Source organism: Habropoda laboriosa, unplaced genomic scaffold, assembly GCF_001263275.1.
Source record: "Habropoda laboriosa isolate 0110345459 unplaced genomic scaffold, ASM126327v1 scaffold14, whole genome shotgun sequence".
In the NCBI taxonomy this organism is placed as follows: Eukaryota; Metazoa; Arthropoda; class Insecta; order Hymenoptera; family Apidae; genus Habropoda; species Habropoda laboriosa.
The window spans coordinates 1,121,791-1,133,903 of NW_017100137.1; the positions used below are offsets into that span (position 1 = coordinate 1,121,791).

A 12,113-nucleotide genomic window follows, 5' to 3' on the forward strand; every position below is an offset into this window, starting at 1 on the left:
AATAACATCGATACATTTTTTCTAGTTGTATCATTAGTTTTTTTCAAGTTTCTCGCCACCGCCTTTTTTATAAAACTATAGGCGTCAGACGACACAGGATACGCCTATCGATTAATAATAATACCTCGATGATAGAATCCTTGTCCTACATAATGAAATTAATTCAAATGTTATTCTAATTCCAGCTACGAAATAATTGTTCTTGTAAATCAGCAAGTGAGTATACCTCGTAATTATACCGCTTTAAAATATAAACATTTTTCAATTTTTCAACACTATACACTACCATTCAACTGTGTTCTTATTTACTTCGTCAGAAAATGTAACAAATTTTTCAAAATTACTATTCTGTTTTATGTTACATTTAACCCTTTGAGTAGGAAATATATTTAGTTGATACTTTTATTATGGGGACATAATAATGTTTCTATATTGTACAATTTATGAGATAGGATAACTTTGTGAAACGCTACTATAAGTTTACATTACAAGTAATTAAGTAACAAATATGAAATATTTGGTTTTATTCTGAGTATACGTTTCCATAGTACTCAAAGGGTTAAACTTTAAAATTCATTCCTCGATAAGATACTATTCTCTCCAAATAAAGTTCTACAACACACTAAACAAGTGGTTTATCAAAAAACGTTCGTAAATGATAGTGTATATATCAATTTTATTAAAAAAAAAAAAAAACAGAAAAGAAGCGAAAATTTATTGTTCACTCCGTGAAAAATTTTCGAAGCATTGAAACGGCCGCATATTTTCCCACGGAACGCGATGTATTCGACCCACGCACTCTGCACGCGTTCTAAACTACCGATATTTAACTGTTATGACATTAACAGTCGCCTATTATTAATCGTGAGCACACGGTGAAAGTCACATGATTGTCTCGCGCGTATAAACACGTTCGACTTTTGACCAACGTTCGTTGCTTACGCCATTCGACACATTGACACGGCCATTTCTCGATATTCCGGACAATTTTACGACTCTACGAACAGGTTCGAATTCTCCACGTCACAAATCCCCTTCTCCCCCTCTAAATTGCCCTGCTACTTTCACTCTGTCCCATCTACGAGATCTCCTAACGATATGATAATAAGGCAGTTTGACACCGCTGAATGCAATAAATGCAAGTGACGCTTACAGCAACGATCACGTGTATTCGTGTTGAGGTTTCGTGCATTAGGTGGATGCAAATGAAACGACGTTTTTTCAACAGCTGAAATTGCCCGGTTCGTATCGTGTATTAAATTTTGTCCGATCGTGAATTTTCATGCACAGCAGTCAAAACGAAGGGATTTTCTGTAGTACGCGTGTATCGAATAGTAAGAAACTTCGTAATACTATTGTTTCGACATTATTACCTGCGACGGATGTTCAGGATATTCGTGTAATTTTTTTGTGTAAGTTTAAATTTGGAAAAACTGCGGTAAAAAGGGTTGAGACGCTTTAACACTGGTGTGAAAAATTCGAGATTAGTGACTTTTCGTTGGAAATGAGATAAGAGGAGGATCAAGGATGATAGCGCGTTAAGAAAAATTATTGAAAACAATCCACGGTGAAGAGCATGAAAATTTCAGTCAACTTTTCACCGACAGATCACCATTTCTTCAAACACTTCGATATTTTTTTAAGAAATAGATTATTCAGGAATGAAGGCACCGTAAAAGGAGCATCCAAAGAATTTTTGAATTTAAATTATTTTGATAAAATGCATCATTTTTTAAAGAAACAATGTGTCGTTTCACATGCACCAGCCTAATAGTTTGACCTGCACACGGGATTCGATGATAGTGACGTTGTGACGAGGATGTTGCGATTGATGAACGATGAAGCGCGTTAGAAGACGTGATTATAAAAATAAACTGAGTTTTTCTATAGTTTTTGAGCATTTTTCAGTAGAATATTCAAGTTGTTCTATGGTCTCTACCTTCTCTCTTAGAAAATGGAAATATATTTTTCTTCGTGTAAAATAAATTTTGTCAGTTTTGTTTTTAAAGATTTTTAAAGAAAGTATAAGATGGTTCGCCTAAATAAATTTTAATTTCTAGCAGATGCTTCATTTGCTAAAAATTTCATATTTTCAAATTCCATTGCACCAGAGGAATCAAAACGACCCAACATGCATTAAACGAAAACGAATCCCTTGCCTTACGATTTTTGTGGCAACGAAATAGTACACATGATTTATATTTTCATGTGCTAGAACTATGATTGCAACTCGATAATATAAGACAAGGGATTAACCTTCCTAATTAAACCACTCTCGAAGATCTACCCCCAATTCAACGTTAAGATCAATCATCACTATTTCCCATCGATTCCAAACCTATGTACTTATCGATGTAACATCAAATCAACCTTTCAAACAACCCACATGAATTCTTTACAAACTTTCCAAATTCCGAAATTTTTCAGAAATTCCACGTCACCATTTTCCAAATTCTGAAATTTTCTAAAAATTCCACGTCATCATCTTCCGAAGTCCAAAACTTTTCAGAAATTCCACATGACCATTTTCCAAATTTCAAAATTTTTCAAAAATTCCACATCTCCAACCCCATCAAACGGACATGATGCCAATCGCCATTATAACAGCGATATAACCACGTATTCCCCTGGATCCTCCCCATAGCAGCCATAGCGCGGCGCGGGACTCGCAAAAATGGCGTGAAGTTAGACACGACCGATTGCCTCGGGGAGCAATTTGAACGTTTCACGTCAAGGGGAGAGCGCGATGCTCGTCGACAAACCCGGTCGGCACGTCCATCATATTAGGATGAGGGACCGGCGAGGGTAACACGTTCGTATCACTCTCGATGTCTCCGTCTACCATCTCGCCTTCCGCCGCGCCTGTCAGCTCGCGCACGTTCCCAGGAAGATAATCTTTCCAGCTTCTGAACAGATACCTGGTGAACTTTCTAAGCTGCCGGAACTTACAATACGTAGCACCCTCGGCGGACTCCAATTGCTGCGTCTGGATGAGGAAACCCTTCTCCTTGAACGTCTGCTCGAGCTTCTCTCTTTGAAGGGATTTCCTGGTTTTCCGTTTACGACGACCTTCTTCCTGATTGCTGCTCCTCTGACAGGGAGTTGGCTGAATCCTTTCACCGGCAGCGTTCAGAAATGCTCCCGTAGAGGAACCAGACTGTCCAGCTGATTGTTGCAGAGCTTCTCTAGGGAAAAATTCGTAACCACGCATACTCTTGTCACCTGTTCCACTGTAGTACCTAAAGTTCCCTCCAGAATCTACCGACAGACTCTTCTTCTCCTGTAGACTGGGCTTCGCTCCTCCGGTGAACTTGAATTTGCATATGCTCACTTCCGTGGCAGGGTTGTTGTTGTTCTCTGTCGGCATCGGTGGTATAAATATAGCAGATCGTTTTCGTTTAGTAGGCTGGCCTTGGACTTGACCGACCGGGGCGTTCCTCTTGGGTCTAGGTGAGACTGGAGGTGGTACAGGGACTGTCTGAGGAGCAGGTTGAACCGGAGGTGGGGCCAGAGGAGGACTCTTCGTCTCCATCATCGAGTAAATCGACTTAGGGACGATCTTCTGCTCCTTAGGAGGCTGATCCAAGCTCCTAGGGTAGCACTTATCGTTCTGTGCCATCTTTTGGTAGTAGAGCAATTGCGACTGCAGAGCCATCGGGTGAATGAACACTCCAGCATTGGGCCAATAGACGAAACCGGGATTTGCACCCAACATAGGATCTATAATATTATTGTTATGGTTCACGTTGCTATTGTTGCGTCCTAGAGGATCCAATGGACGAAACCCTGCTTCCGAAGGATAGGTAGTACCTATACATTCCACCTCTTCCCCGTCACTGGAAGTCTCGCTCTTAACTTGCCCGGATTCGTACACGTTTCCGTGCTTCCTCAGGAGTCTAATCTTCAGCTGGTTCAGATCTCTGATGCAGAGATTCAGAGGCTCGTCCTGCTCCCTGGAGCCCTCCATCAGGCCGAAAGTTCTCCGCGACTCCTGTGTCAACCTCTTCTCTAACAGGCTGCTGATCCTATTCTGCACGTCTGTCCTTTGAAACTGCATCTGCGGTGAGATTCTCTCGCGACAATCGAGCTTGTCCCTCGGTGACAATCGTCTCTCCTCGTGGCCAGGCGTGCCGGGCAGTATCGTGCCGTAATTTTTGTAAATTAAATGGCAGATGTCCGCTTTCTTCGGCTTCCTGCCCCGCCGAGGCTTGCTGTTGTCCAGCGTGATCTCGCCCATGTAAGGCAGATCCGAGTATTTCATCGGCGGCCTGCTGGACGTCTGGGACGCTTGCTGCTGTTGCTGCTGATTATGATTATGGTGGCTCGTATTCAGCGTATGGGAAGAGGTGGACGTAATCACCGACCTCCTGGAGCCAGAGGGCTGATTCGAGGTCACCGTTGGGCATTGCGCCGACGAGATCTGAGGGCAGAGCTCCTGTTGCATCGCTGCGATCCGCTGTAACCAGCCGTGGACGTCGGCTATGGGGCTGGGAGTGGAGGTTGAGCTGGTTGGCGCTGGACTGGGTATCGTTGGCTCCGTCACGCGTGTTGGAGATGAGTTTAAGGCCTCCTGAGCGAGCGAGGCCTCATAGTGGTCCAGGTACTCCGGAGGCAGCGCTTGGTGATGGAACTTCAGTTTCCACCGTGACTTCCTGCGGCCCCGACTGCAACAGATCAGAGGAATCTGATTGTTTTACGAAGGTTTGGTGAACGTTTTATTGGATGGATTTATAGAGGGACAAAGGTGATGATCCTGTCTACCGAAGAATCAAATCTGACCATTCTTGTGTAGGAGAGTACACCACCATAGTAACAGTTCTTTCTTTTTTTTAATTTGAGAGAAAAAACAAACTTTTCATTTAATAGTTACCTATGAAAAAAATTTCCAAACTTGTACCTACTTTTAGTCGTCTCAGGGTAGTGTACCTGCTTAAGAAGAGATCGATACACGAGATATCGATTGTCAAGTACGCTGATGAATGAGTTGTGTGCATTGATTATAAACATTTTGAATATTGATTTTTCAAAAAGAAAGTTTATCTCTACGAAAGACATAATTCATCAGCACAATCGATCACTTCTTAAATACCTCTCTACACTTGCAATCATTTACCTTTCGAACTGCCAAGATAATTTTACCTTTCTTTTTCCAATTTCTCCCAACAGGTATATCTAACACCTCCAAGTATCAACTCACAACTCTTTTTCTCTTCGTTCTATTGCAAATTCTTACAAATACACCGTCTTAATAACCCAACACAAGCCAAATAGATAAAAAAAAAAAAAGTAAAGAACAATTTCTCCCATTTCCCTATAAAATCTCCGTTTAAAGATTCCTCAAACGAAGAAGAAACCAGCAACATCTCGAGTTTCCCGCATTCTTCTCAATTCTCCTTTCCTTCGGACACCAAAGTAATTAATTCGTAATTAATTTCTCGTTAGGTATTCGAGATCGTGCTCGCATAGAAGCGTATGGAAATCGAATGCCCGACGCCGATAATTACATCGACGGTACGGGTCTTTCATTTAACGTTGTTTTCCACCTAGCTGCATTCCGAACCACACCTCGCCACGGCGATTTATACAAGCCGCGCCGTGCCACCTTAGGGGCAATATTATGCATAGAAAGAGAGAGACAGGAAGAGAAAAAGAGAGAAAACGCATCCCTCGTCCATTGGCGCAGTTCCCTAGCGTTTAATGAAATTCAATAACGGTAATCGACTCGCGGCATTTCAGCGACGTACCTAAGAAGTTCGCGTTTTTTTGCGCGTGCAACAGTCCACGGGACTGCTCGTGGAACGAACCAGTTTCCCCCGGCGCCTTAATCCTTCTTGCTGTCCAAAGCGACTCTTTCCATCGAGAGTAGCTACGAGTTTTACGTCAAGAGGGTCGTTAGAGGAGCAGAACGTGTCAGCCAACACGGATCACTAGGAATTGTCGAGTGAAGCGACGCAACACCGGAGGAAGCATGAATTTTCCCGTGGTATGCGAGAGTAAGGTAATTGGAAGAATCTTGGGGCCGGTGGCTTTTCTACGAGGCTGTTGCGAAATTATTTTTAGAGCGAAGAAGGGGGATATAGAACGGATACGGTGGTAGAGTTTCTTGAAACTGACGTTAGAAAGGCTGGCGAAGTTCTAATATCGAGTTATTTTTGGAGAAATTATAATACTTCGATACTCGTTTATTCGTGTATCACGAACTTGCATAGTTAATTAGGAAATGTAATACTTATAGCGGTAATTAGTACCGCGTCATATTTACTATTCTGACTACTAAAGGGACAACTAAACATAGTATAATTGCTCGAAATATGAAAGTTTTACACCTTCTGCAATATGTGCACGAACACTACCTTTCACACAGACTATAGACTGGGAGAAAATTGTGTATCTAATAATTATTATTGCATAATAAAAAAAGCAAAATATTCATTTACAGTTACCGTTCCCTTCTTACTTTTATTGTAACTTTTTAACAACGCTTCGAACGACCTATGTTTGTATAACATTTTTTCCTCACTTGTACCCGTAGAACACACTGGCAAAGTTTGATCGAAACCAACTGGGACACCCTATATACGCAACTTTACAAGTGAGCTGAAAATTTCTAGCGATTATTACTGCAGCGCTTTGGTCTCGCAGAACGTTCAGCTTCGAATCGTTTCATCCGCGAGGGGTTAAAAGAAGGTGGGTAACATGTGGTGGAAATAAAATGTATCAAGACGATAAGTTACCTCGGTCTTCCTCTGTTATTGAGATCCGAAACAGCCTGCCCTGGGCTCTCCTCCAGCTCCTGGATCGGATGATGGCCCGTTTCGTGTCCATGGCCGTGTTTGCCGTCAACGGATGTTGGCGAAGTGTCTGCATCTACTTGCGGACTACCAAATTCACCATTAACTCTCTATCGTGACGAACAAGTAAAGAGAGAGAGAGAGAGAGAAAAAGAAAAAGAAGAAACTTTCGTCTTTTTTACAGTTACCAATAAAAACACGAATAAAGCGAAGTGAAAGTTGTTACTCGAGATACATATTCAGGGACAAAAAGAAATTTCCTATATGATGCAAACATCCGTAAAACGTCATAAATCCTGTCGAAGTACCAGAAACTGTGTACACTGTCGTTCAAAAGTTCGAGCACCCGTTGCCTTCTCTTCAATTCCAAAGGAAATCTCTTGAAATAAAATATATTTACAGAATTATCGCTGAGTATAGTTCATAATCTAATGTTTCCTGAAATTACAGTCTTCTCGATGAAAAAGTGAATCTACAACATTTATCCTTATTTTTTTAATCTCCCAATGTAACACTTTATTCCTTAACCCTTTGAACTTCAAATTTTTTTTTAAATTTTCTCTTCAATAACTCCCTACTATTTTAAGAATTTTATTTGAAATGCACTTCAAACGACATTTGGTTGATAGGAACCAATTTAAACGATTTTTTTACGAATTATATTGAAAATAGCATTAAGGGTCGTATATATGCATACCTATCGCTCGTCCGGGTAAAACAGTACATATCTGAACTGGCAGTTTAAAAATTACTTCATTCATACCTGTGAAGAAAACTGATATCAAGTTACACTCTACAAAGGAGTCCAAAGGGTTAATTCCATTTATGCTTCCATACACTTGGGTAATTTTCAATATAAAAAAAAAATATTTCACAAGCAAATAATTTACCCTGTACAATAATAAAAACTATTCTACAAAAAATCAGTTAAACATCTTAACTTGCATATGTATGCATGTACAGCAATTAGATATACAGGGTGGCAAGTTACCCTAACTTTTGATCGTCAGTGTATCCGCGTTCCTATCGTGCAGCCCACAACTTCGAAACTATCCCCAAGTACATAAATTACTTTTACGCATCGCGGATGTGATCGCGCTGTACGTTTCTCTTCAAAAAATAATCTGTCGCTCGTAAACGCCAACCGAAGAGTCCATCGGCCTCTCACTGTATACATACGTATCGTATAATAATACCCTAACAGCGTATTATTTCATTTCGCTGACGAGACACGTTTATCTCGCTGCGATACACAACACGCGATAATAATAATAACTAATGCCTTTCTTATATGATTTATGCCTGATACGATAATAACACATCGGGCTGTCGACACGAGCGTCTTACCTCACTGTCGGAATACTAATGTTTCTTTCGTGAACAGCACACTATACACACGGTCACACGAAACTCTAACTGCCTGCATTCACCGAAGATGACATGTATCGAATGAAAAAGATCGTGATAATCTTGCAGATGTATACAGTCTTCATCAATAGGATTATTTATCGTACGTGTCAGAAGAAAATACAGATCTTCCTGAGGTGAGCGCGGTGAACGCTCTGAACGGTTGAAAAAGGACCAAAAATGATGTTCGCTAATGCAGCTAACAGGGGAAAATCTGCAACCAGGGAATTTTTCGGGGATTGAGAGGGCTCGATGTGAAATAAAAATATACAGTGGAATTCCGATAATCCTACGAATGTCATTCGTCAGCACCTGTAATCAGTTAAGGGTGCTTTTAAAACTGATTACTAGACTGCCGATTTTTATGCAAATTCATATCTTTCTGAATATAATTGAAACAATAGAAGCTAGGTAGGCAATTGTTTGATTCGCGAAATATTATAACGAATACTATATGTCGGGTTTATTTATATATTTTTACTTATTATGTGCATTCTGTGTATTTTTGTGCCTTCAAAATTTCCGTAAAAGCATAAAAATCCGCAGTCTGGGGATTACTGTCCGATTTATGTCGTATTTGGACTCATTTTCATTGAAAAGACGTTACCGTATTAACTATAGCCGTTTTTAAAATTAGTATTCTCAGTTTTACAGTACAGTGGATCTTCCTCTAACGCGAGAAATATAATATAAATTAAGTTATTTTTCATTTTTATCGCGTTATACAGGGTACTATTGTATTACACAGACACAGCCCAATAATCCGGCATATTTGATAGTTCAATATTGCCAAAGTCCCGACTGTTCCGGATTATCAGAATTCTACTATACCAAGCCACTGGTCCATATGGTTGAAGTAATGATTGAAAAAAATTCACCCCAAATGACAATCGCTCCAGTTCTGTTAGAGGCACTGTGCAGAGCTGGAAAAAAGTCTCGCGGAAGGAATGCGGATACTCCCATTAAACTCACCTGAGACAATCATAGAAATAGGGCACTGTCGTTATTGGCCGGCGCGATAACATCGACGAATCGGATCATTTAACCCTTGTGTAGATAACCGGATACCCATTTCTATACTTTCCTTTAACAATTTTCGATGTTCTTGTGAAAATATCGCAAAATCGCTCCAGATCCCCATTTTTGGACACTTTTACATCGTTATACGTTTTCAAAATAACAATTTTAAATATCAAAGCTTAACACAATCGTGAGCATTATGGTTGCTTACACAAGGGTCAAAATTGCACGAGGTAAAATTTAAAGGGCGTGAGCGAAGTACCCCTCGTCCCGCGAGAAATCTTTCCAGTTCTGCTTTAGCAGACATTCGTGTGACTGAATGTAAGTGGAAAACACTGTTCCAATTAGCAGAAAATAATTACACGGATTTCGAAGAATAAGTATGAAAATAGAGTCGTCGTGAATAGAATAGCCGATCTAAGAATAGTCTGAACGAAGGCATTATCGACGCTGATGTATAGGTCTAAGAGGTATGGGATTTACAAGGGAAAGCATTACATAAAGATAGAATCGACAGGGACACGGAAAGCGTCGATTAGCATAATCGTAGGCTCACCTCAACGCATTCGTGTCACGACTTCGTTCCTCCTCCTCCTGTGGCTCCTGCTTGACCGCCATGTGGAGCAGAGGTGGCAGCGGGCACTTTATATGTGACGAGTGATGCAGATGATGCTGCAGAGAAGTACTGTCTGTGGGGCCGCTGTCTATACCAGTTGATTGTGCACGAGGCACGACTTCCTCGGTCTGCATAGTGCCCCCTGGAAAATTACACGTAATGGATTATTTCATAGTTGAACGACAGCTGAGTCAATTGACGGTACGGTGCGAAGGAAAAGCGTTCAATTAGGGGAAAAATATTTTTCCAAGGGGATTTTTAACTCTTTCGCTGTCGTAGGGTCTGACAGAAAAATTAGACGAAAGTACGTCGATTTCATAAAAATTCACGCCAAATGACAACCGCTCCTCTAGTTTTGCTAGAGATAGAGTCAGCAACCGTATTTAAGTGGTTAACCAATATTTCAATTTTTTTTTCCATTTTTGGAAGATTCAATTTTGTTTAAATGTGCTGAACATTACGAACAGCTAGCCTTACACTGTCGTTCGTAAGTATTAGGGCGCCTATTATGGTTGCATAGAAAGTGTATGATTTAAATTGCATTTCTTCGTCAAAGTTAGTATCACATCGTGGACGGAGAAGTCCAGTCTGTAGGTGTCTTAATATTTACATTAATTTCACCAAAAAATGATACATTTGGAGATTGCTCTACTCTTACTAACTGTCACCAATTGTTTTTTATAAAAAAAAAAACTTGATGTACAGCGTTCAGGGAAATCGAGGCTCCGGTGAATCAGAAGTTCGTACAATCAGCGTCTCGCCGTAAAACGAAAAGCAGTAGTACATTTAAACGGCCAATTAGAAAGTGGAACGTTCCCAATGAATTTTGACTTTCCGTTTCGTCGAATCGCCGCTAAATCGTATGTATATAGGTCCGCGGGAAAGGTTACGCGTGGGCATCCGCCACGTTGACTTTTGCACACCGCGGTGCAACCTGGATATTGCGGAATATTCATAACCCTCCTCGTTAATGAAACATTGTCTGATTAACCGTAAACGTGTGTCCACCGCGCGGCGGATCTATTCGCGTCTACGTGGCGCATAACGCGGCACCGTTCGCGGTGAAAACGGGCGTGAGAAATGGAAGAAATGCTAAACAAATGGCCGCATGCAAATCACCGCCGGGTGGAGGAGATGGCGCGGGGTGTGTTACACCATCGTTGGGCCGTGTGTGGGCACGCAGACGCGTCCAAGGCTTCGACAATCGTATAAAAAGGAAAACGCGCAGCTGCCGTGTATTACGCGACAGATCGCCTTAGGAATGCTTTTCAGCTCTCGCCTCTACACACCTGTCACGTATAATTTCTCGTAATGCTCCTTTAAGCTCATCGAAACGTCGATCCGCCACGTATAAATATAGTACTCGTCCCGAGCGTGTTGCGCCGCGCGTAATAATAAACGCGGGAATAAGAGAGACACGGGGCGCTTGCTGCGCGAAAAACACCGTAAACGTGGGTGTCCAATGGCTTTGGGCACAAAGCGCCGAGAAAAATCGTGATTTAACGTGAAAGCGGTTCGTTAAATTCGATGAGATAAATCGACGAATTTCGGTGTATCGCGATATATACAGGGTGTCCCAGTTGTTTCCGAGCAAACTTTGCCGGTAACTTTGTCGGTATGTTCTGTGGGTATAAGTAATAGAAAAATGTTATACGAACATAGGTCGTTTGAAGCTTTATTAAAAAATTATAACAAAAATACGAAATACGAAGGAAACAGCAACGAACTTGCAGTTACTATCATACAAGACAAGAACGGCACTGGTAAAGATTACGTTCAACGAGCTCAGATCGTAAACAAAGCTCGCATAAGCAGAATAGATGTACTTAGATATCGCTAATCTATTCCTATTTTGTATCACAGCCTCAAAATCCGTTAGCATTACCTTTGCATTTCGTATTCTAACTTTTTACTAAAGCTTCAAACGACCTATGTTTATAGGACATTTTTTTCTCACTTATACCCATAGAACATACTGGCAAAGTTTGATTAAAAACAACTGGGACACCCTGTATATAGACATGGAAGACAATTTAATTCAATAAGTGAGGTAAAAGCAGCAGCAATAGGGCAAGAATGGAGAATAATATCAGGAAAATGTATAAAACATTTATATAAATCGTTACCTAAGCGTATGCTAGAGGAGATTAAAACGAAGCGAAGGTGGACACGTTATTAGTTGCAAAGTAATATGTAAAATTTTTCAAGTATATAAAATGTTTTTCCATGAATTACCATACCTGTCCTATCATTTTGTCGCGCCAGTTTTTCATGGAAAC

The 12,113-nt window shown here is 40.9% G+C and overlaps 1 protein-coding gene across 1 annotated transcript in view; it reads right to left on the reverse strand.

The window, feature by feature from the left end:
• Positions 1-2,630: 2,630 nt before the first annotated feature.
• The window catches only part of LOC108579281, a 14,437-nt gene continuing 4,954 nt past the window's right edge, over positions 2,631-12,113 (reverse strand). The window contains exons 2-4 of the mRNA XM_017942792.1: positions 9,775-9,976; positions 6,735-6,878; positions 2,631-4,664 (exon numbers count right to left, since the gene is read on the reverse strand). Of these exons, the coding sequence (XP_017798281.1) occupies positions 2,726-4,664; positions 6,735-6,878; positions 9,775-9,976 (2,285 nt within the window). The 3' untranslated portion in view covers positions 2,631-2,725. The remainder of the gene's footprint in view (positions 4,665-6,734; positions 6,879-9,774; positions 9,977-12,113) is intronic.